General features: G+C 51.8%; 1 protein-coding gene across 2 annotated transcripts in view; it reads left to right on the forward strand.

Annotated features, from left to right (window-relative positions):
• GPC3 (glypican 3) overlaps window positions 1-13,747 on the forward strand; it is a 134,996-nt gene extending 121,249 nt beyond the window's left edge. The window contains exons 8-9 of one of the 2 annotated variants that reach the window (XM_057404897.1): window positions 8,523-8,597; window positions 12,997-13,747. In XM_057404897.1, coding sequence (XP_057260880.1) covers window positions 8,523-8,597; window positions 12,997-13,169 — 248 coding nt within the window. In that variant the 3' untranslated portion in view covers window positions 13,170-13,747. The remainder of the gene's footprint in view (window positions 1-8,522; window positions 8,598-12,996) is intronic. The other variant, XM_057404896.1, reaches the window with a different exon arrangement.
• Window positions 13,748-24,944: the final 11,197 nt, after the last annotated feature.

Raw genomic sequence — 24,944 nt, forward strand, 5'->3', positions numbered from 1 at the left:
TAGTATCACAGAACCCCAGCCTGGTTTGTGTTGAAGGGACCTTAAAGCTCCTCCAGCTCCAACCCCTGCCCCGGGCAGGGACCCCTTCCACTAGAGCAGCTTGCTCCAAGCCCCTGTGTCCAGCCTGCCCTTGAACACTGCCAGGGATGGGGCAGCCACAGCTTCTCTGGGCACCCTGTGCCAGCGCCTCAGCACCCTCACAGGGAAGAGCTTCATCCTTCACACAAACAATTCCACTCAACTCAGTCCTGGGGTTCCCCTGGACTTGGGCACCAGAGAAGCATCATGCTGAGACTTCAGTCTCTGCTGGGCCAGACTCTTCATGCCATCAGCAGACAGGAGCTGGGTCTGTTGTACTTAGTGGCCTTAACGTACGAGATCAGGCAGCAATGCTCTCGGAAGAGCAGCGCTGGGAAAGGGAGCAGAGCGGGCTGGAGGTTTCCAATTTCTGCTGGATCAGGCCCCTGGAGATCCGTGTGATCTGGTGCACTGGAGGCAGTGCTGTTGCAGTGACTCATAAACAGATGTGCCCAATTTACATTGCAGCTTAATACCTTTGTTTAGAACAGCAGTGTTTTTTTTCAAGACAAATGTGTTAAAGCAGATGTTTCCAGTAAAACAAGGACTTGTGTGATTTACAAACAACTTCCTACCGCCAGAACTCATTAGAAAATGGGGGGTAAAGGAAAAAAGGCTCTGTGTATGAACAAAAAGATGGAGTCCCAAAATAAGGACGTAGCAAGGAGGTATTTCCACCCATTGAACCAAAAGAACTGTGCTTGCGTTGGAGAGCAGGAGGTTTGAGAGTGACTTCAGTTTCCAGGAGCAGTAAGACTGACCCTGACCAGTTGTGTACATTAGGGAGCAGAAACCACACTGTAAAAATGCTTAACCAGCTCCCGCAGGATACGAGGTAACTGTGGCCATGGTGTGGGATTGCCCAGAGGTTCCGAAATCACTTCCATCCCATTGAAACCTCCCCTGGGGGATTGTGCTAACCCTAAAGCAAAGCAAACAGATGCACCCCCTATAGCAAGCCCTGCTGCAAGGAATCCCTACCTGGGCGTCCCCCCCACTGCATCCCACAGCAGGATGGGATGCGCAGGGGGATGCTGTCTCTGCCTTGACCTGCAGCTCAGGCTTTCTGGGGCCAGGGTGCCTCAGCATGGCTGTGCCCATTCACCTGCTCCTCACAGGTTTGGGGAGGCAAAGGCAGGTTCGTGCTGAGAAACTCTGGTCTCTATGGACCCGCTTTCTGCCTGGCTGCACTGCGGGGCTGCCCAGCACTCACGTTACACACAGCTTGACACCCCATGTGGCCCTAATGGGTTTCCCAGGCTGCAGCTGCAGCACAGTCACCAGTTTTTGGCAATCCCCCTTTGCCTTGCACGGGTATCATGGGTTTTTATGCACTTGTCACCTACTTCATCCAGGCTGCTTTTGCTAAAGAGACAGTGTCAGATGTTTGGGGGTTGACAGGCTCATCTAAACCCGTCCTTGCTTGGCACCTGTGGCCAGGGCAAATGGCTCAACCAACTTCTGCAAGGACATGAAGGCATCCAGCAAGCCTGCATGGAGTAAAACAGGGGTTCAGAGAGGGGTTTGCTGCTGTGCTGGAGCATCACAAGAGAGGCCTCTGGAGCTCTCAGAGCTTCTCGGCACATGGATGCGGGATGTGGCATTAGGGCTGTCAAGGCTGCTAGGAAAATGACCACTAATGGCAGAGACCTCTCGAGGTGTCCTTAGGGACAGACGTTGAGAGGGTGCACTGGAAGATGGTTGTGGGGCAGGACTGCTCCTCACCCTCCCTGCTCCCCGGTGTGTCTGGTTTCCGCATCCTGTGTCTTGCCATAAAGAGCATTTTCAGAGGAAAACCTTGATGGCTTCACAGGGGAACTTGCTGGGATGTGTCCGGAGGAATTAAAAGCATCCACGGAGCAGAAGGCCGCTGCTGTGGAGCAACTTGGGGCAGTCAGGTGCTTGTCCCAGCTCACCCATCAGTGCTCATGAAGCCTCACTGCAGCCTCAGCTCAGTGTTAGCCACTAAGTGAATGGAGGCTGCGCTCGGGGACTGTGAGGCTTCGGTGCTTAATTAATCTCTGCAAAGCAGAGGATATAATTAATGCCTGCAGTGTGCTTTGAGCCCCTTGGATGCAAGGCTGGGGCTGTGCTTTGCCTTTCCAGAGCAAAACCACACAGCTGGGTGCGTGAAAATCATCCCTGGCCGGTACCATGGGCTGTGAGTGGCCATCCCGGGATGGCTGCTCATCCTACCCCGGTGTTCTGGGGTCTTCCGGTCTCGGGTGGTTCTGAGCCCAACACATCTTCTATTCCCTCCGTTCTCCCCAGCTGGTGCAAACTGTCCCGGGGACATCGAGCTGACCTCAGTCCTTAAAAAGGGGACATCTCCATCTGCTTTCCTGGTGTTCCTACACAGGCTTTTTTACTTTCTTCCTGAAATACCTTTATTTTTCCACCATTTCTTCAAACAAAGAGGGAAAATCGCCGCTAGTTGCTTAGTGCTTGGTTTTACATTAAACCATCCTGCAAAGTCTAAGCAGACTGGGTAAGAAAAAAACCCTACAAAGGGTATATTTTGGCAGCTTAAGGACAGGCAGGCAGATTTCCCTTGTGATAGCTATAAAGCTTGTTTTCTCACTGTCAGCACTGATTTGGTGGGTGTTAAACACAAACGAGAGGCAAACAGATTGCAGGTACGGTGAGTTTCAGCACCATCAACTGTCCTGATTTCAAGAAGATGCTTTCAAGCAAGTCTTTCAAATCCCCTCCTCATTTCTCAGGCACCAGGTGTGGAAGTGCAGGAGTTGTTCCCTGTCACACGCCGCCCTGCCGCCATGCTCACGCTCTGGGGGGATCTGAAGGCATTTTACATCACTTGCCACCAAGCAGTAACAGCAATAAATTAACACTTTAAAAGCATCAATGCTTTATTCCACAGGAGCCGGGCAGGACGTTTGGAAGGGAAAGAAATGTAAATAGAATGAAATTCTTAAGGAAGATTATTGATATGACAGGACTAAAGAGCTTGGGGTTCTGTGAAAAGTGCCTCTTTTCATCCCTCTAATAAGTCCATTACTTGCACTCGGGAATATTTTAAGGTCCTTTTCATGCTGAATCTGGAGTTGAGCATGCTTTGCATTTCAAGCTTTGTCTATGAATCAGTAGAAGCCAAAGTTATTTCTGCTTTAAAATAACAGGAGCAGGGAACAGCTAATCTCTTTTCATTCGGAGTCCTTACATTATTTTACTGGACAGAGTTTGTGTTGGCTACAAAACAGGGCATTCACAAAATCTATGAGAAGGAATTTAGGCTAAGAATGAAGCCGAGATTGCAGTATGCATAAAGGCTCCTTCTCCTAAGGCCATTAAGAAATTCCAAATCGGAGCTGTTTTGAACAGTGACATTAAATTAGCCTTGCTAATTCCAGTAATTCAAGCCGATAGCTGAGTTTACACATCCACCAGATGAGGCCTTCCCATAATTACAATCTCAATGTGCTTTTCAGTGAAGGTGAGTCGACACGAGGAAAAAAGATAAATAAATAAAGGGGGGGGGAAATGTTCTTTCTCTTCTGGCTTTTGAGATAAATATCTCTAAAGGGCAGTTCACTGGCTGTATTGCACCACTAAAATGTCCCTGCCCTGGACTGGTGAGTTCATTTTGCCTCTAATGTGCGAGTGAAATGCAGAAAAGAGATGGGATTTTCCCCTGCTTTGTTTTCCCTCTTGTTTCTTTTCAAAGGAGCATTGATGCTGCTGGTGCTTGTAGTTTGGGGTTTAGTTGTTTATTTCCAGGTAGTAATTCCTACAGGGAAAAGAGAGAGTCTGCCCGTGTCACCCTCTTTTGTGTGTGGGGGAAAACCCCAACCTTTTGGTGGGTAAATTCAGGTTAGAGCAGGTGGAGCACTGATAAAAAGCAGCAGCCCCCCTTTATGTCGTTATAAAGCTGATTTCCAGATCCCAACAGAACATTCCCAGAGCGATGCAGAGGTTTGGAGGATATGTTTTCAAAGCCATAAGGCACAACCCCATGAAACAAAAATTGAGTGCATTCTTTAAAAGGGTGTTAATTTTATTAGAATTGAGCTAAGCTAATATAAGGGCAAATGTAAGTATTCACATCAGCACTTAACTCGGGCCGCAACGTTCATAAAATGTCCTTTTGATCAAGCTCTCAGTGTTTTGATCCTTATTCTATGAGCATCATTCAAAGTGACCTAACTGTAGCTCCAAACAGGCATCTGCAGCTGCAGAAGGCCTTGAGCAATAACAGGTCAGGAACTTGAATGTGTGCTCTGCTGGGAATGCTAATATTGCAACCCTCCTTTTTTTCCTGTTCCAGCACAAAAACTCTCACGAAATAACAATTCCCAGCAGAAAATTCTCCTGCCACCATTGACTGTGGATACTTGAGTCAAATATTAAACCAAACACTGATTTTAATCTCTCCGAATAATAATGCCATGGCTGCTAAACATTTTGATACCATCAGCACGTGAGTGGTTGACCATTTCCCCATTGATAACGTTGTCACCATTGGCAGAGCCAAGTGAAACATCTTGATTTTTAGGAGCCCACCCTGATTTCGGGCGATGTTTTTCTGTGGGGCTCCCACAGGGTTGAGTGCAGCTCCTGACTGCGTGGTCCTGCAGAGCCCATCTGGAAAAGGGATGGAGCACAAAGCTTGCAGGAGCAGCTTGCTGATGCAGGCTCATTTCCTGCCACCAATGCATGCTGCCCATAGGCTCTGGTCCGTGCAGCAGATAATACCTCCAAATGGTGCTTAGGGCAGAATCCAGGGCTGGAGGGAGCTTCTGTTGCCCCCTGAGGCTGTGGTGATGGCCAGGGAGGAGTGGGGTGGTGGTGGTGGGGCACAAGCTCATCTCTTTTTTCTGGGAGGCTGGGAGGGGAGGGAGGCTGAAATGCAGTTCCTGATTTCCAGGAAACCCTTTAATCTCTGTAATCCCTTTTAGAGAGGATTTTGTATTTTTCAAGGGATTTACAAACTGGATTACGTAGCCTTTTTATTCCGATTTTCCACTATGATTGTGACATTCCTGAGAGTGAGCTGAGAATGAGACGTTAGGATGGAGGTGGAGGCGTTCGTGGACTTGGACCTCTGAGCATTCTTGCCTTGCCACGTCCTTATGTCACTGCTCTCAGCTGGGATGATCCCGGGTTTCCCATTGGAGCTGCCACTGCCATCCAGCTCTAGCGTTCAGCACCATTGTTCCACCAGAGCTTTGGGACCAGGGCTTGTCCTCGATCCGGGCGGGAGGCAGGGAGCAAGGATGAGCCCTGGTTTTGCAGCTGGGTTTAATTCAGGTCTCTCTCTGCAGCCCTGCAGAAGGCATGACAAAGCCAGGTCCTGGTTTCAGGATACAGTGGCTGTTCCTGGGGCTCCTTCCAGCAGCTGAAGGTTTTAAGTTCCAGCCTAGGAACCCAACCCTTCTTTTGCTATATAAAGTGGAAAGTCGGGTATGCTGATGTTTCCCAGGGCCTCCTGCATTACCCCGTTTTCATAGGCTCAAGTCACTTTAATATTGGCTTAATGCAGGGCCGGGGTTTGGTTTCTTTCTTTCTTTATTCTAGCAGCTTAATGCAGTCAAAAAGCCACCGGTGCTGGAGCCTCTCTGCTCCCTTCCCTTGGCAGCTCCCTCACCTCAACCTCCTGCTCTTTTCCCCTGGTGTGGGGAGCTTTGCTCTCCATCCACACCAGTGATGCCAGGCAGTGAAACAGCACAAACACTCCTGGAGGCACTTTGTTCACGTGGGTGCTCAGGGAGCAAAGCGCCAGCTGCCTTTGATTTCATTCCTTCTGTCCAAGCATAAGTCAATGATGGATGTCCAGGGACATCTGAGCGCAGGCATTGCACAAAGTCCTGGTTGCCTACTTGAAGCACGAATGCCACAAACCCTGTTGTCCATGACCTGGGCCCTGTTCAAGTCTGGTTTCTGCACGCAGTGAGTCACGATGGAAGATGTCAGATGTTCCTGAGTACCACCATGAGTTTTCTAATCGAGCATTGAGAAACATCCTGCCTTGAGGGCTGCTTTTAGCAGCTGGCATCTGGAAGGCAGGGACCATTTTTGTTCCCCTTAGGACTGCTCCTTAGCTGTCTGTCTTGGTCATATCCAGAGAGCTTTGAGGGGAGCAAATATGAAGGAGAACACTTCAGGTTGATGTGATGATGCTGTTTTCTGTCACTGGAGGAAATAGATGAAGCATTTCGTTCTGCTCTGCTATCACTGAAAATGTTACCTCCCAAAATGAAGACTGTCCTGAGATGTCTCAGGTGATAGCAGAGTGATCAGAAGGGATCGCTTTGTGGGTTTAGATCTTTAGGGTCTCCAAAGAGGGAGAAAGTGACTCCACGTCTGGGTGGGCTGAGATACATGGGGGATCTGCAGAAACATTGCTTGACACTTCACTTCCATTCATACTCTTCTGTTTCCAGTTTTCCTCTTGACTCCTGCCTCTGTAGATGCTGCTGGCTCTCCATGTTTAGCTCGCTGTTTTCCAGTGCATCTCTCCAAAGTTCCTTGATGCAGCAGCTCTATTTCTGGGCAGTCCAGCTGGATATCAGACCGGGACATGCTGATTCACCATCAAAGCACAAGGACTCCAGCGCATCCAATTAATAATGCTAATGAGATTTGTTAATTTTTAATAGATTACATGAGCGTGTTTTGCTAAACGCCCTTCTGTGGCTCCGCTCTGCGAGCACAGCTCAGAAACTCTTTCACTTGCTGCCAAAGGGAAGATGATTAATGCAATTGCAGACGCCAGGATCTCTTCAGGGTAAACCTAGAGCACACCAAGGAGCAAAGAGGAATTTAATGAGTACATTTTCAAAGTAGATATAGGCCCACGTTATAAATGATAGCCCTTCCTCGCCACCAGCCTCTGGCCAAGGTGGGGTAGAGGAGTAGTTTGAATACGGGTCATGGTGCAGCTCCCCTGCCTGTACCATGTGAAGTGTTGGGGTTTTGGGGGTGTTTTGTCTCTTTTCCCCTTGCGGATGTCTGTGGATGAGACTTTAGTGGTGGTGTTGGAGGTTGGGGAGACAGGGTGTGAGGACAAGCTGCCTCCCAGAGCTCACGTACCCCGAGCAGTGCCCGGTTGTACCCTTGGCACAGGGCTGAGATGGAGCTTCCTCACCTCTCCATGTGCATGACTTGGTCCCACAAATGAACCTGGATTCTGCCCTCCAAATTGCTTCAATCCTGGGGAACTTCTACCGAATCAGTGCTGGTTTTGTGGTGGTGCCTGAGGGCCTCAGGTCAATGGCAAACACTCTTCGCAGGCTGTGGGCCAGCAGTGCCGGAAAGGCAAGCAGGGGGAGAAAGGTCTTGGTTTGCAAATTAGCAATCCCAGACCCAATTCCTTCGGGATTCTGCCCAGGAAGTTGGTTTTACCTCTTGCTGCTGCACTGTGCTAGGCTCCCTTAGCCACGCTGCCAACGGCAGCAGGATGATGCTGTTGAGCTGGAGTTTTTCTTCTGTTTCTTTCCAAATCCATCTTGCCAAGAGCCACACCTCTTAAATTGCTGTGGAGGAGGTGGAGAGGCACAAGACCATGCACAGGCTGCACATCCATCGTGGTGATCTCGCAGCCGTGCCAATACAAGCACCGTGGCCAGCCCCGGCTCAGGGCTTTAATTACACCCGGCGCGGCCGCACCTACGGCTGGGCTGTTGTAGCTGGTTGTGCAAGAGCACAACTGGCAAACCTGCTGGTGCTCCAGGTTTCTAGTGGTAATAAGCCAGAGGGCAAAACTTCCCTGGTGTGATGAAGCCCTGCTTGGCTCTTTGGAAGAGTTCAAGGTGTTTGGGAGAAGCAGAGAGTTGGGGATCCCAGCTGTATCGGGGCTGTGTGTGCTGTGTAACACCATGGATGGGTTCCGATGTTGTCTTTGGGGAGGCAGAGTGTGTTTGGAGTATGAGCTGTTTGTATGAGAAAGCTGGGTAACTGAAGGCTGAGGTAGGCAGAGCGCTTGGTGTTCCAACAGGAAGAGGTTGGGACGGAATCGGACTGTTCCAGCCTTCAGGTGTAAAACCCTGTAAGAAAGAAGTGGTTGGTGCTGTAGAGGTGGAGAGAGTTGGGAGCCGGGATGTCTGGAGTCACAGGCTCTTATGCTTTCCCTCGTTAACGACTCAATGGTTTGGGCTTGACTAAAACATCTCTCCCTTTAAGAAATCCAGCCTTGCTTTGGAGACAGCCAGAGTCTGCTGCATCCACTGGCAGCTTGTTCCCCGCACTGCTGAGGCTTGCTGCCTACAACTAAATAAAGCAACACACCCTGGAGGCTGTCATTCTCGCTGGCGATGCAGCGTGTGCTTCCCTAGAGCAGTCCTGAAGGACAGGCGCAGGCAGATGTTCACAACTGACCACGAGAGCTGCCGGAGCTTGCCAAGCTGCCCTACTTGTCCCTGACATTTCTGCTCCATGTGTTTTGTGCTGATTGGAAACAATCCATTCCCTTGACCCTTCAACCACAGAGTATCCATCATCTGCAAACAAGGGCCATCACCACGTCCCCCCAAGCGCTTTGGCCCTGTCGGCAGCCTTGTTCGGTGAGCACACACTGCTGGGCACGACGGTTTCACCTGGAGGGGATCCCATCACACCCTGCTGCTGCATGGGGCACCGGCAGAGCTATCAAATGACATGGCAAAGTGGTTTTCATGCTTGGCCATCCATTATGACTCTGTTACTATATTGGGGCCATTGCTGGAGCCATCTGCCTTGGCAGGCGTGCAGCCCAGATGCCATTCCCTGGCTGTGGGCAGCAGCCGAGCCAGCCTGCAGGAGCCAGGCACTGTCCTCTCGGAGGTCATTTGCTGCCAGAGGGGCATTTGCTGGCAGTTCTTTGCTGAAGACCTTTTAGGGGTGAGAAGGGGTGTTTGAGGAGGCAGCAGTGGCTTTGGCACAGGGATGCTGCCCTAACCCAGCCTGCGTGCGGTGCTCATCCTCCCCGGCTGCTTCTTCACCAGCTGCTGTGGGATGTTCAGAGCTTTAACCTGCCCGAGGGGAGACTGAGATGAGATCTTAGGCAGAAGCTCTTCCCTGGGAGGGTGCTGAGGCGCTGGCACAGGGTGCCCAGAGAAGCTGTGGCTGCCCCATCCCTGACAGTGTTCAAGGGCAGGTTGGACACAGGGGCTTGGAGCAAGCTGCTCTAGTGGAAGGGGTCCCTGCTCGTGGCAGGGGCTGGAGCTGGAGGAGCTTTAAGGTCCCTTCAACCCAAACCATTCCACGTTTCTATACCTTAATAAACCAACTCAAATCCAACTTCCCCCCACTTCATCCATCTCCAAAGCTGGCTTTTACCGATCGCTGCCCAATAAGCTCATGCAGAGTCACTGTGCCATATCCTAGTCCTAATCCATGGAGGAACGCCGCCGCTTTACCTTGCGGATGTGGGAAGTGTGTGTTGCAGAGCTGGCGGCAGGTTTTGTCCTCCACGCTGCGAGACCATTGAAGCTTTTGCTGTCCCGGGAGCCCAGCACAGCAGCAGCTTTGTGTTAGAGGGGCTTTTGTTCCAAAAGATGCTTCCGGAGGGACCGGCTTGCGTTCGGCTGGAGACCTTTCACCAGCTGTGTAAGGACTCCGGGAAGCGGCCGGCACGCTCGGCTCCATGAGGAAAGGGGGGGGGGAAGCAGAGCTAATGATTGACTATTATTTTAAGGGGATTATCTAATCCGCAGCCCAGAGGACAAGAGGGGCCAGAAGGAGTGCAGATTGACTATGTAATTAGTGCAGCTTGTTGGGAATACCCTCTGGACTCCAACTGATTATAAGCAGAAACAGATTATTCTAGTTACCCCCCCCACATGAAAAAGCCTTTGCAGCCAAAGGGTCACTTTGTAGTAGAAACTGCTGTAAATTAAGTGGATGAGCAGAGCTGGGGCAGTGGAGACCTTTAATGCAGTGTAAAGGCAGAGTTTTGGGTGGAAGTGACTGAAATGGTGTTTGTGGGAGGTTAGCTTCCGTGACCCCACCACCCGTCCTGCAGCTCCATCTGTGGTGCCAGGGCTATGGGAGCAGGATGTGCAGGGATGCAGGAGCGACCTGGACCAAGCAGGGATCCTAAGGAAGGCTGGGAACTGTGATGGAACCTTCTCAAGAAGCACCTGGTTAGGAACATTTGGAAATTTGGGTTCCTGGCCTTGAGATATGGTTATTATTGTTACATATTTGTAATGCTGCTATTGCCTGGACCTGCTTGTCTCTGCCTTGGGTCTTTTAGAGGCTTATTTTCCTTTCCTCCAGTGTACCAAAAGTCATTAGGAGTGAAGTGAAAGGGATTTGCAACAGTTACGGATCCATTAGTAATACAAAATGAAAGATGTATGGCTAAATCCATCAAGACTAAAAGTACGATTGGGCCCAAATAAGCCCAGAGAAGGAAACAATGGCAGGAACAGTGACAACAAATGGCACACCCAAGCACTAAACTTCTGAAGCAGTTAAACGATGCTAGGGAACTGGTTCTCATATCACTGATGACAAGAGGGTTTCTGTTCTCTTCAATTTGGTCAAAGAGGGAGCATGAGGGAATCACCATTCCCATGTGGGTGGAATGCTGTGATTTTAAACATTGCCCTTACTCAAGTTCAGGTGAAATCTCAAAATCTGAAAAATTCCCAGCTAAAAGATGGTGTTTGAAGCAATCGATCTGGGACAATTTGGCTGGATGTTTCCAGCACAACCCAGCTGCTGCATTGCATCTCATAAATTACATTGCAGAATGAGACTTAAATGGGAACGTCAAAACCCTTTGTGCTCTTAAGGACCTTGCTGAAACACTCTTTTGTTTCAACTTTCTTTTCTAAAGGCAAGAGGAGTTCCTGTGGAGTTTTCTGGGTTTGCCAGGTTGTCCCATAAGAGACTATTCTGCCCTAAAAGCTCTGCTGATGGGCTGCAGATTGCTGGCCTGGAGGCCTGATGGTAGAGTGACCCCCTGGAGCATCTTTTAGGTCTTAGGAGGGTGTAGAAACACTTTCCAAAGCACACCAGGACAGGCGTCCTTGCCCTGATGGGACCGTGTATCAGCTGAGGGGTCTGGTGTAAACCAACCAACCTGGAATAATCTGCTGTGATTTTTATTAACTGAAAATCACTTATTCGGCAGAATGAGCTTGGGGAAACAAAATCATAGAATCATAGAATAGTCAGGGTTGGAAAGGACCTTAAGATCATCCAGTTCCAACCCCCCTGCCATGGGCAGGGACACCTCACACTAAACCATCTCACCCAAGGCTCTGTCCAACCTGGCCTTGAACACTGCCAGGGATGGAGCATTCACAACCTCCCTGGGCAACCCATTCCAGTGCCTCACCACCCTCACAGGAAAGAATTTCCTCCTTATATCCAATCTAAACTTCCCCTGTTTCAGTTTTAACCCATTACCCCTTGTCCTATCACTACAGTCTCTAATGAAGAGTCCCTCCCCAGCATCCCTATAGGCCCCCTTCAGACACTGGAAGCTGCTCTGAGGTCTCCACTCAGCCTTCTCTTCTCCAGGCTGAACAGCCCCAACTTCCTCAGCCTGTCTTCATACAGGAGGTGCTCCAGTCCCCTGATCCTCCTCGTGGCAGCCAGGCTGCCCCCAAACTGTCGCAGAGCCTGAGCATCCTGTGTGCCGGAGGGATGTGTTCTTTCTGTGCTTGGAAAGCAGCACGGGACTGGCACTGGTGGCCTCCTGGAGCATCCCTCTCAGGGTGGCACCTTCTGCTCTGCCCACGGCTGTGCAGCTCTGAGCACAGCAGCGCAGCTGTACCCTTCAGATCTGTACTCTTCAGAACAAAATCAGGAAGGTTGTGGAGAAGGGGAATCACAGATTCTGTGGGAATCTCCTGGAAAAGCCAGGGTTCACCAAGCAGCTTCTGCTTGCACCAGGCCCTTTGTGCGTGTGGATGTCTGCTCCCATTCAAGCATTTCCGACCCTCTGTGATGGCCTGGGCTGGCTCTCTTGTCACGCTACCATCCTTCTGCCTTTGTTTTGCAATGTTTGGGTATTTTTGATGAAGAAATACTGCCTGTTTGCCTTGGCAGTGCTGCTCGTTGGACTGATGCGGTGTTCTTCAGCTAGAGTGTTTGCTCAGCCTTTTGGATGCTTTCTCAGGGGTGGGGTGGGATGATCCAAACTTATCAGTATGCTGCTGATCCATGGGGGCTTCTGAAAGGCTTGAGCCAGGGTATCTTCAGATGGAAACCACTGGCTTCCCCCAGGCCAGGATCTGGGGATGAGATGAACTGGCTTAAATGAGAGAAACTTGGCCCCCAGAAGGAAACTGCAGCAGCATGAGAAGGGGAGTGAGGGACCCATTGCCTTGAGTGAAGCATGGGGACACCCAGTCGGTCCAGATGCTCGGCAGGTACAAATGCCTCAGGTGGATGTGGCTAATGGATGTTAAAACAACTTGAGCTTTTTGTTCTTGGCCCTGGTAATTGCTGGTTTCTTGCCTTTCTACATGGTGTCTTTGGACTCTTTTATTCCTCCCTGTCCCTGGGAGACCAGAGTGACTGTGACCATTAATGTCATGCTCCTCTGCCAGGGCTCTCGTAACCTTTATACTGGACATGTTTTTGGTTTGGAGCTCTCGTGCTTCACCTCAAAGTCCCCGTGTTGCAACAGCAGCATGCCTGGGGTGCGTGATCCATTCGCATTCCACACTCTCCAGTGCTTTGATGAGGTGGACAGGGATGGGATGGATGTGTTGTAAGTGCTGCAAGGAGCGTATTTTGCACACCCTTCACTAAGACTGCAGAAATGCAGAGCTCCTCACGTCCTCCAGCCAGGAGGTGTTTGGTGAGCAAGCCCTGGGGCTGGCTCTGGGTTTGGGGGAACCATGTGGGCTCTCCTGGATTTCCTCACCCCTGCTCTCCTGAGGACTCTGGCGTTGGTGGGAGCTGAATGTGCCCTGTGTTGGCATGTGACTAACACTACCCACCTCTCTGCTTTTCCTCCAGAGCTGGCGTATGACCTGGATATGGACGACACCTCTGCAAACAAGCAGCTTCTAAATCAGCAAAGCAAAGGTGGTGCCACGGTCTCCAACAGTGACCCCAGGAATGCAGCCCCCTGCCCCGGCCCTGCTGCTGCCATCACCCTGCTCCTGCTGCTGCTGGGCCACAAGCTGTGAGCGGTGCTGGTGGCATTGCTCCATGGCCCTTTTCTTAACGAGGAAGACATTTGGAACCTCTTCTGGAATATATGCACATTTCCAAGGACAGAACAAAGGACTTGAGTGGGTTTTATAAAGGAATCTGGTATCTTCCCACAAAAAAAAAAACACAACGGAAAGGGGTTTGTTCATGGTAAATGAGTAAATACGTAACAGTGCTTTTTAAAGATAATCCTGTTTAATATAAAAGGTTCGTATTAAACTGAGTTCCTCATAGGTGTGGAAGACTGAGGTCTCTCTTGCTGTTCAGCCACAGACCTTATCTCATCTCGAGTCATTTGAATGTGTGTGGGGCTTAGAACGCCTATGGTACATGAAATGCTCTCAGCAAGTATCAGACCCCTGATCCTACTTGACCTAATACAGTTTTTGTCTGTAGTTCAAGCAGGTTTTGTACTAACTCCAGTTTCGAGGCTCACCCCTAGGAATCTGGCCAGGCACACGGTACAGAGGGCGGGTGAAGACAGGGCGGAGAGAGAGTCAGACGTGCGGTAGGAAGAAAGATGCTGCAGATGAGGAGTCGTGGTGCACCGGGATTGTCGGGCACGTGTTCTTCCACGGGCGCCAAGCGCACCTGCACTGTGGCAAGTTGAAGGTGATTTTGCTGCTCACATCCCAGGGAGGTCCTGCGAAGCCCTTCAGTCGCCACCAGCGTCCCCGTGGCCCGTGCAATGCCCTGGTTGTGTTCTGCAGAAGAGAGGCACCTCCTTTCCCACGGGAAATCTGCAAACAGAGCTCCAGCCAAGGGACAGACGGCACGGAGGTACACGCGGTGCTTCACAGGGATGAATAACAGCATCCAACTCATTGTGCTGCAAGGGAGGAAAAGAAAAGGATTTGCAGAAGCCCGAGGCAGATGAGACTCTTACTCATGTGTTTCTTTGCATGTTACTTTACTTAAGCTATCTCCAAAATAAAGATTGATTGCTCTATAAAGGGTGCGCTGGAAGTAGCCTCCCATGTGTGCAAGGTGATGCTCTGCCTTGTTCCTAGAGCAGGCAGCCTGGAAAAGCCAAAAAGGGCACCATGGAGAGGCTTGAGGCTTGGCTTAGTCTCATTAAAAGGATGGGCTAGGGCCAGGGAGGGTTTGGTTTGTTTCCTGGCCAAAATGGTTGTGTATTTCTGTTTAAGATGCTGCCTTTACTAGAGTGATTATATCCACAGTATATTAAGCCACAGTGTGTACCTGCAGGTGTGCACGCACACACACACATGCATGCTTTAGGCATGTGTGTGGCTCAGACCTTGTTAAAAGCAATTTCGTGTTTAGGAGAAAGCAGATAAATCCAAACCACGCAATCGGGTGGTTTAAAGTGTTGGGACTGTGTGAGGTGCTTCAGGAGCTGTGGCAGAGGGAGAGCTGGCTGCTCACCCAGCTCCTCTGCATGGGGACCTTCACTTCCACGTCACTGCTCCTGATGGAGAGGAAAGGATTTGGGCTAAGCCCCGACGTGACCTGCTGGTTAATGGTCAGAGAGCTGGCTAGGGTCTGGGTTTCAGAGCCCTCATATCCCACCTGCACTGGGGTGAGCGCTGGGGGTGTTGAGGCATGGATGGATGAAGCCCTTAGTGACATGGTTTAGTGGTGGCCTGGGCGGTCCTGATGATCTTAAAGGTTTCTTCCAACCCAGCTGATTCTGTGGTTCTGTGGATGTAGATGTGTATTTGTATTTTATATGTTCACAGACCAAATTACAATCGCCTCTGTCTCTCAGGCCCTGCTCTCCCCATCAGCCCTGCTCTCTGTACCTCAGCTGGCTGTGCCCATGAGCCTCTGCTCCACCAAAGGGAATATTTTATTAGCACCACTTGAATTTCCATCACTTCTTCCCTTCTGATCATTTTCCTTTCATCCCTCTGGAGCACTGGAGGTGGGAGCAGGATGCTGGGTTTGTTGGGAGATTACATGCTCCCTCTGCCTCACCAGGTACCATCACAGGGACATTCCTCTGTGTTGGAAATACTCTGTGTGCTGCTGCTGCCTTAGATAAGCAGCAGGATGGGATGGTGGCACTGGCTGTTCAGGCCAGCGTGCTTTCATTCTCTCTTAGGGTGATGGTGTGGGCTGTGCCTTGCTGTGTGTCTCACAAAGCCTGACTGCATCACCGCAGAGCGATGCTGATGCTTCTCAGCAGAGACCCCTCTGTAGCGTACTGAGCCCTGTTTCCCATTGCACAGACATGCTGTTTAGCAAAGCTATGCTTGTTGGAGACTTTGTTATAATAAGAGATCACAAAAAAAACCAGCTTTTGAGCTTGTTACCTGCCAAGCTTACAACATAAGGCATTGTAGCTGGTAAAAACAGCTGTTGAATTTTACCCTGCAGTGGGTTTATGCACGTGTTTTAACAGGGGTTTGGCAAGGGATGCCATGGTCACCAAGATGGAATAAAGCTGGCATTCAGTTTGGGCAGTGTTTCATTCCCATGTCAGGAGAAATAAGGAACAGTTGTTCCCTGTTTGCTTCTCTGCACCACCTCTGCTTACTGTGACCTGCATTGCCATGGGATGTCTCCATCAGAAGACATGCACTGTCACCTTCCCTGGACACGTGTCCCTGGAGCCTTGTCCCAGGGCTCGCAGGTTTAACACTAACACAGGCAAGATTATCTGAAGTTTTCTTTTTTAACAGTAGTAGCAGTACTAGCAGCAGTAGTGGTATATATTAGCATACGTATTGGTAATGGGTATGCACACCATCTGTATGATAAAGTGTTTCTATGGGTCGAGGTGGTGAGGGGTTGGAAGGTGCCGGGGCAGTGTCACGGTTGTACTCCCAGCACTGTGATAACGTGGTGCTGTGGCTCCAGCACTGGCAGTGGCCACGTCTGGCCAGCGAGGCTATCACCAGTGTTAATACCTGCCAGTGGATATTTACTCTTCCCAGCCAGGGAAAAGCAGCTGAACAGAGGGGTTCCGTCATGGAGGCACATCTGGGAAAGACAAAGAAACTTGGAAAACCCCTTTTCTAGCTGGTTTCGAGCCCTGCAGTGAAACCCAGAGTAGGTCCTGAGCAGTCAGTGACTCTGATCCCCGGGTGCCCCTGTGCAGAGCCTGGCTGCCTCATGGCATTGGCACCTTGTGCTGGCGCTGCCCAAAGGCCCAGTGACCTGGGGAAGGTTTCCAGTCTTCTCCAGTCTCAGACGGTTGAGCCTTTCCTGGTTAACCTTGCTGCTTCCTGGCCAGAGCTGCAGCTCTCATTAAGCTCCATTGGCAGCAGTGGGGTGATGGGAGCCTGCCACCACCGTGCACATCCCACATGCAGGTAGGGCTGAGCAGCACCAAAGCCGCTGCATCTCTGGGTGCGTTTGCAAGCAGCCTTGAAAAGGTGCTGAGGGCAGCACCTTTCCCTGTGTCTGAGGCTGGGGATGAGATGCCAACATGTGCTTAGCATGTGTAATGTATTTCTGTACTAACTATGAGTCAAATCAGAGTTTGAACCCAAAATATTGCTGTTGGATGGGAAGTCCCAGTTCATTAATCAATTGACTAATAGTTTAGTGCTGGAATGGTGTCATCGGAGCGCACTCGCCAGCTGCTGGGAACAGCTGGTGCTGGTGGCTTGCACTGCTTTGGGAAGTGAAATCCAGCGTCTGGAGGTTGTTTTTCAGGGACTTTTTCAGAACTGCTTGTTTATCTCCATGAGCAAAGCCTCAGGCACTCTGGAGCAGGCACCCAGCAGGGATGTGGGTCTGGATTCACTGGGGCTTCCAACTGAATCAAAGTGCCCCCTGCACAGAGGATGCTGAGAGCACCAGCTGCGTCTGCAAACATGTCAGCTGGACACAGGGTGCTCCTGAGGGTTTGCATAAGAGGAACACGTGTAATCCTGTGCTCTCTGGTGGTTTGGTTTGCTCTTGAGTCAAACCGGCGTGTGCTGAGCTATGGGAATGGCAAGGGAGATGCCACCAACCCAGAGGGCAGGTCCTGGCTGCTCCCCAGGCTTGGAGGGCATTGGGTTGGGGCACAGGCAGGGGTCCTGTTGCTGTGGCACTGGCGGCTGCTGTGTCAGGAGGGGAGAAGCTGTCACCTTGCCCTGCCTCCTGCCCTGCTTTCTCATCAGCTGCTGATCCATGGTGAGACTTTCACAGCCATACGGCAAGCGGTGGCAGATGGGGCATGAGATAAGGCTGCTGGTGGGGATCAGCCGTGGGATAATGTTTGTCTCTAAAGCAGAATACAGGAAACCACACAGACCTCAAAATGCTGGAAACAGCCCCGTGTGCTGCTGAGGTGCCTCCTTCCAACCTCGGAGCACACAGCTGGCGGTGGGACCCACCATGGCCAAGTCCACTGGAGGAGTCCTTCCCCGCAGGGTACCCAGCTCACCTCTGCTAAAACATCTCAGTGTTTGGTCCCCAGACACTTGGGTGCCTTGGTGGGAGTTTCCATAACCTTTCCAGCAGGGCAGCAGCTTAATGACTGACAAATGCTGCTAAAGCTCCACCAGATCATGGACCATACACCCAGAGCTGTCTGCTCCCAGAAACCCAGGGATTTATCCGTTTGAGGTCCATAGCTGAGGGGCACTCAGCTGGGGATCAGTGAAAACACCAACCTTCCTCGTGCATTATTAGCAAGGAGTTAGCTGTGGAGGTGTAGGGGGGGATGAAACGAGCAGCCAGAGGGCAATGAGGTGAAACCATCCCATTGGAGGATGGTCACTGATCCTCAGCTTGGGAATCTGGGGTTTCTATTAGGGACCTGGTGAAACTCTCATGTGAAGACAAGTGGTGGGATTGGTTCAGCTCCTGCTCTTGGGAGACCTCACTAAGAAGTAGAAGTGGGGGGAAAACCCCAACCCAAACCCACAAACAACTCCCTAAATAAGCTTGTCAAATGTCACTGAAGGACATTCCCTGGACATGAGGTAAATGGGAGTTGGATGCAGGGAGATGGAGCAGCCCTGGTGTGTTTACACAGGCAGTGAATTTACTGCCCTCGAAGAAAAAGCCCCGAGAAGCAGTGGGCATTAATCAAATGGAGTTTATTTGGTCAACCATTGTCTACTGCAAATAAATATCTTGGTGTTGCTCTGCTGAGAGCACGCCAGGATCTGGAGGACGCATCCGTGCCTCGGGGCTGCAAAGCACCGCATCCCACAGCCCTTCCCAGGGGCTAACACCATCCCTGTGAAGCTATTCCTCCCTGCGAGGCTCCTGGTGAAGCCTGGGCCAGCCCTGCAGCCCAAAGGGTTTGGAGAGGAAACAGAAATGATTCCTGATGGGAATGGGGTGGGAGCTGGGGCTGGGACCTGAGAGCACTGGGTGGGAAAGGAAGGGTCCCCTTAGGGACTATTCAGGGTTATTTCAAGGTACTCCTCGGTGATCCCAAGGCCACAGAAGACTTCTGCCAACTGCTCCAGCACATACCGGTGTTGGAAACCAGACTGTTCCATAGCAGAGTCATGGAGTGATGTGGAATGAAGGGACCTTAAAGCTCCTCCAGCTCCAACCCCTGCCACGGGCAGGGACCCCTTCCACTAGAGCAGCTTGCTCCAAGCCCCTGTGTCCAACCTGCCCTTGAACACTGCCAGGGATGGGGCAGCCACAGCTTCTCTGGGCACCCTGTGCCAGCGCCTCAGCACCCTCACAGAGAAGAAGGTACCGACCTGGGCTCAACCTCCCAGGTTAGGGGCTATCTCCTCCCAGCAGGGACCTCAACGACTGCTTGCAGCGAGTCAACACTTCTGGGGATCTCTGCCAGTGGTTTCTGTTTGCTTTCACTGTCCCCTTTGCTGTTGTTATTTCAGCTCTCAGAGATGCTGCACATCCAGAGAGGAAATCACTGCCGGATCCAGCAGCACAACCACCCTCCCCATCCAGCTCTCTGCAGGCACATCACCAAAAAGAAGTCGCAGGCTGTATCTCTTCAGTGTCATATTATATTGCCATCCACCACATTAGCAAACAGGAGAATAAACATGGGCTGGATAGCAAAGCAAGAGGCTCTTTAACTACAGATGTTGAGGAGAGTGACGTTTGTGTACATTCCACCCCGAAGTGGATTAAAGTGGTGACCTTTCCTGTGGTGTGAAATGGGTTTGTTGCGGAGCACAGGCATCTCGTGTCACTTCAAGACCTGCCAGACATTTTGTTGCCCCCGTTGTTTATGGCTAACGTTGGATGATGTCTCTTGAAGCTGAATCTCAGCAGCTGACAGTGTTTTCTGAGAACTTGTCATCTGGACTCTATCAAGCACAATTCCTGGGATTGGCTGTATTTGTTCCCATTGGAAGGAAAAGCAGTGTTTTCTGGAAAAGGAGAAGTCAAAGGAGGATGGCGGCGTGACTCCTAGCGCTGAGCTGAAGCCTGCAGAAGGAACCAGGATTTGACCCAGGGTGCCAGACCCATGGCGTGAGTCACCACTATTGCCTGTCACTGTGTGTGCGATGAACACCTCCCAAGTGTGGCAGCCAGCACAGACACCTCTCCATGATGATGCCAGCTTTGCCGTGCATGGCATCCCATGACCACCTCAGAGCAGAGGGATGCTACTGCCAGTCCACCGAGGTACCAAGGTGTGATCTTGTCTTGCTTCCAGCAGGGCCCTTGCTCCAGGTCAGGTTTTACTGTGCTGAACATGCAGCAGGCAGCTCTTGGCTGTTCTGCTCCTGGCGAGGATGGCGAAGCAGGAGGACAAGGGAAGAGGAGCGGTCACACTGGTAGCATCAGCCTCGGTATTGTGTGGTGCAGCTGATATACTGGAGGGAAGGGATGGGATCTGGAGGGACCAGGGCAGGCTGGAGAGATGGGACCTTGTGAACCTCATGGAGCTCAACAAGGCCAAAGGCAAGGTCCTGCCCATTCCAACCCAAACCCCTCTGTGATGCTCTGGGAAGGAGAAACTTCATCAGCAAAGAGGGATTTCTTTGCCCCGTGCTGCTCAGGCAGAGCAATGAGCCAGGCTGTGCAGGGTAACCGAGTGCTGCAGCTTGGAGGCAAATGTTTAGCAGCCACATGTCTGCTGGTGAAAGACTAAATAGAGACATGGATCTTACGCCCTTTAAACACTGATGGCTGTGGGCTGCGGACATGGGGATGGGATTTGCATGCTGCTTTATTTAGGGTTATATGAGCTGTGGTGCGTTGTTGGAAACCACCCCGCAGATACCAAATGTGTGACTGCAAAGAAATGCAGTGTTCAGAAAACAAGGGGAAAAGAAAAAGGCAACAGAAAGATTTATTAAAAAAAAAAAAAAAGAAAGAAAAAAAGGGGAAAAAAGGAAAAAAAAACAGCAAGGAAGTGAAGGGAACCTCTGCTCTCCAGCCCCAGCTCCAGCGCTGAGGTGATGCTCAACGGCAAAGGACTGCAGATCTGCTTCCCCTCATGCTGTTGCTGTCATGTGGCTGGAGGAGCTCACCACAAATAATCAATGCCTTTCCCAGGGACAAGCAGAAGCCACTGGAGTCAGGGACTGGCTCGTCCCCTGGTGCAGGGGGCAGACATGGGGGTGATGTCAGTGGCTGCTGCAGGTGGCATGAGCTGGTGTCCCCAGGTCTGGGGGGAGCAAAGCAGGGGGCAAGGGAGAAGCAGGAGGGTGCTGGGAGGTCTTGGCAGGGGATACCAGCAGGGTGTGAGCATCGAGGGAAGGAGGGGACCCTGAGCTGCTCTGTGTGGAGCAAGCTGCTCCAGTGGAAGGGGTCCCTGCCCGTGGCAGGGGTTGGAGCTGAAGGAGCTTTAAGGTCCCTTCAACCCAAACCAGGCTGGATTCTAGGATTCACTCCAGCCCTGGAGTGTTTCCTGTGCTGTTTGTCTGAAACTTGTTTTACAGCCTTCAAGGAATGATGGGTTCAGGCGAGATATCAGTAATTGAGTTACTTTTAAGGGCACTGATTGATCCCGTTGCCTGTTGGGCTGCCAGACTGCACCTCTGGTCCTTGTGACACTGACCTGCTAATTCAGTCTCTAAAGGAGTAACTCAGTGTCCTCAGGTTCCTCTGTCTGCTGACTTCGGGATGAGTGGATTCCCGGGCCACTGTTTAGATGGCTTTTCCCACCTCTTTTACACAGCCTCACATGGCATTTTGGTTAATACTCTGCTCTTGACCCCGCTCCTGACAGCGTGGGATGGTCATGCTGATGGTTTGCAGGGAGTGCCTGGCTGGGACTCACTCCTGAGCCCGCCCTTGTTCCCATTATCCCCATGAAACCCAAGGGCAATCCAGCTGCACAAGCAGGGGCAGCCACTGCTTGAGCAATAGAATGCTGCTACCTGGGGTGCAAAGCAAGGTCAGAGCAAGCCATGGCCAGCGTGTTCTTAAGAGATGCCTGGATGAGGGGGTGCTTCCCATGTCCACCCATCCAAACCTGCTCTGCCCTTCCCAGGGGATCTCCACCACCACTCTGCTTGTCCCTGGGCAGCGTTTGGCCAAGGCATCCACGCAGTTTGTGGTGTTCCATCCATTCTGTTCCATGATTCTTCAGCGCTCTCTTCCCCATCAGCCTCCTCCCTTCCGCGGGGCCCGGCCCAGGTACATCCCAACACTGAACATCCCCAGCCCCAGCACTGCGCTCCTGGGGGCACCTTTCCCAGGACAACATTGCTCCAAGCCCCGGGGGTTGCTGCGGCAGGAGCAGGGGTTTGGTGGAGCTGCCTGCAATAAAGCATCCCTAGGAGCCCGTGTCACTGTAAGTGCGGTATCGTCATCCCAGCAGTGCATGAGCTGGGGGCTGAGGCTCCGAGGCAGCCTTGGAAACCAGATGACATGTAAAAGAAGGTTTAAATGAAGCAATATTTGGAGTTCCATTCCTGCCATCTGGCTCTGCATGGTTCGGGGGTGAGCTTTCAGTTTTCCCCCTGCAGCTCTGGAACTTGGGGAAAGAAGCCCTCAACTTTAAAGAGCTGAGACAACCGTCTCAAGTGCTGGGCTCTTGGATGAAGCATTGGGGAACCTCAGCAGCAAGAGCTGAGCACTGGATGAGCTTTAAGGCCCCTTCCAACCAAACCTATGGTTCTATGATCCCTGGACCTGCCATTTCAGACCAAGCTGGAGCCACGTGGGTGCAAATCTTGGCTGTAACAGGCAGTGGGATGCTTGGTCACCCAGTGAAGGGCTGTGTGGCTGCTGTTTTGCACATCCATCATCCCCCCAAGTTACTCTCCAGAGGAAGGGGATGTGGGGCTGCCCAGCCCTGCACTGCTTATCCTGGGGGGTTCTGCACTTGGAATCCTGAGCACTGCGCCCATGTGTGCTCCGGGACGTGGAAAGAGGGAGCAAGAAAAGTCCTTCAATCTCCTCCTTTCTTTTCTTCCCCAGTTTTACTTTCATCCCATCCTGTCCTGGCTGTGGCTGGAGGCCATAGGCGCTCCTAACCTGGATTTCCATGGTCGGGAGTGCGAGGACCTTCACTGGGGCAGCACATCAAAGGGGCAGTGGCTGCTCCACCATCCCACCTCATGTGGGGCACGCTCCCAGCCCCATGGCCAGGACCACCCTCACCGCCCTGCACATCAATCACCCGGGATGCGTCTCGCCATTGGCCACCTCCCTGACCCTGGATCTTCCTCCTTTCCCTTGGGATTCAAGTGCAAACACCTCAGAGCCATGGACTGCACAGCCCCTGGCACCAAACAGCCGCAAGGTTTGCCTGGGCTGATGCGGGATGCGGGATCACTGCATCCCGGCAGGGAATAGAGACCTTCAGGGTAAGGAATGCCTGATTCTGCTGCTGGTGGTGCTCCCTTTGGTTTTCTTTTCTTCCCTCCCATCAGCTATTACAACAACAGGACTTTCATTTCCCCCACCCCCTTTTCCCCCCAATCTATGACCAAACCGCAATATCGGTTAGAAATATCATCTGTGAAAAGAAAAGGCAAATAAATGAGCACATCAAAGGCAGCAGCCTGGGGCCGTTCAGTTGGGAGCAGGAACAGGGCTAGGCCCTGGGCCCATTATCTTGCTGATATCTAATGCCACCACTTCAGAGTGTGAGAATGGAGCCTTTTTCCCCCTGCAGCCGAGCGCGCTGGCCCCGCTGGTGTTTGGGAGCACAAAGGCCACCATCCACCCGGCTCTCACACAGGCTGTTGACACGTTGCGCTCAGATTTCATCCCTGAAAACCTGGAACTTTATGCCGAACAAATAACAGGATCTTTTCCCTTCATCTGGAAAGGATAAAAACAATCGCTGGCACTCGGAGCGGATCGCTCTTTCTTTTCCTTCCTCCCCGCTCTCCTCCCAAGCCCCTGCTCGCTACCCGCAAGTCGCAACTTGCATTTTTTCATCTGAGAACTTTAAACCATGGGGGGTGAGGGGCAGGAGTGGAGGTGAATGAAGAAAGGAGATTAAAAAGGAGGGTTGTAAGCAGCACTGATGCAACCATGAATGTGCGGCAGCATGCGCCCTGCCCTGGCCCCACGGGAAGCATTTGCTCTTTGGGGGGACATAGGCAAGGGCTGCCTGTGCTCCTCATGGAGGAGTGGTACCCAGCCCTGCAGCACATTCCTGCTAAGGGATGGATGGTGCCTGACCCTGCAGTGCATCCCTGCTGTGGGATGGATGGTGCCTGACCCTGCAGTGCATCCCTGCTAAGGGATGGATGGTGCCTGACCCTGCAGTGCATCCCTGCTGTGGGATGGATGGTGCCTGACCCTGCAGTGCATCCCTGCTAAGGGATGGATGGTCTCCTGCTTCCCCCATTTAGGGGCTGGGACAATGGGCAGTGTTTCACCCTCCAGGAATCACACTGATGAGCATCACACCTGGGATGGGGATGCGAGCTATGACTTTGTGGTCCAAGGCAAAGCCTGGTGAGCCCTCCTCAAGCAGCAGGACAGGCTGGTGCTCATCCTGTGCCCTGTTCCTCTGGGCTGCTCCTTCCTGGCCTTTGTTTTCAGCATGGCACTGTCAGGAGAGGAGCTGGGCCAGCAAATCCAGCCCATGAGCGGGGTGTGCACTGCCCACACCTCCTGCTGCTGCCAGGGGCATTGAGCAGGTTTTGTTCCCTTTCACCCGGGTAAGTACACACAGTTTCCACTCTGTGTTTACAAACCCTTTTGAAACAGCCTTTAAACACAGCGAGTGCGTGGGGGAACAAAAAAATCATTATTTTATGTTATTCATCACTATTTTATTGATACCGAAGAGGTTTGTGGGTGCTGGGAGCAGGGCTGTGGCCAGCCCACACCCTCTGCCTGCACTTGGGTTGGTCTTGCCCGCTAATGGGAATTCTCCCAGTCCATGGATAAGCACATCCCCCATCTGAAGGGTTCACAAAACCCTGGAGCTGCAGAGACTTAGGTCTGGAAAAAGCTTCAGAACCCTGGCCCTGGCCCAGCAGCACTGACCTTGAGCTGTCCTCTCTCTGCTCTCAGAATCCCTCCTCCATCAAGACTCCACAGCCTGTCCCAGCTACTGATTCGGGATCTTGTTGCACAAAAGCATTTCTCAGTGGCTAACCTAAACCTCCCTGGCCACCAGTCAAGCTCACTGGGTTTTTTTTCTCCTATCTCTTGTCCATGGAGAAAACAGACCCTGCTCTTGGCAGAGCTCAGGGCTCGGCACGTGCGGCTGGCACGGCACGGCATGGCTGGACATGGCCTCGTGTGTGGCACTGGCCGTGTGGCCTCGGTCCCTGCAGAGCTGGGGCAGAGCGGAACAACTCCAAGTGCTGTCTGGAGAAGCAGGAAATAATCTCCTACCATGGGAATGAGATAGGGAGAGGCACGCTCAGAGCAGCAGGTGATGCAGCCAGCTGGCACTGCTTAAAATGAGTAATATCTGGGTATCC

Source organism: Pezoporus wallicus, unplaced genomic scaffold, assembly GCF_028554395.1.
Source record: "Pezoporus wallicus isolate ANWC-B61680 ecotype Strahan unplaced genomic scaffold, APGP_CSIRO_Pwel_v1 contig_6217, whole genome shotgun sequence".
NCBI classification, from domain to species: domain Eukaryota; kingdom Metazoa; phylum Chordata; class Aves; order Psittaciformes; family Psittacidae; genus Pezoporus; species Pezoporus wallicus.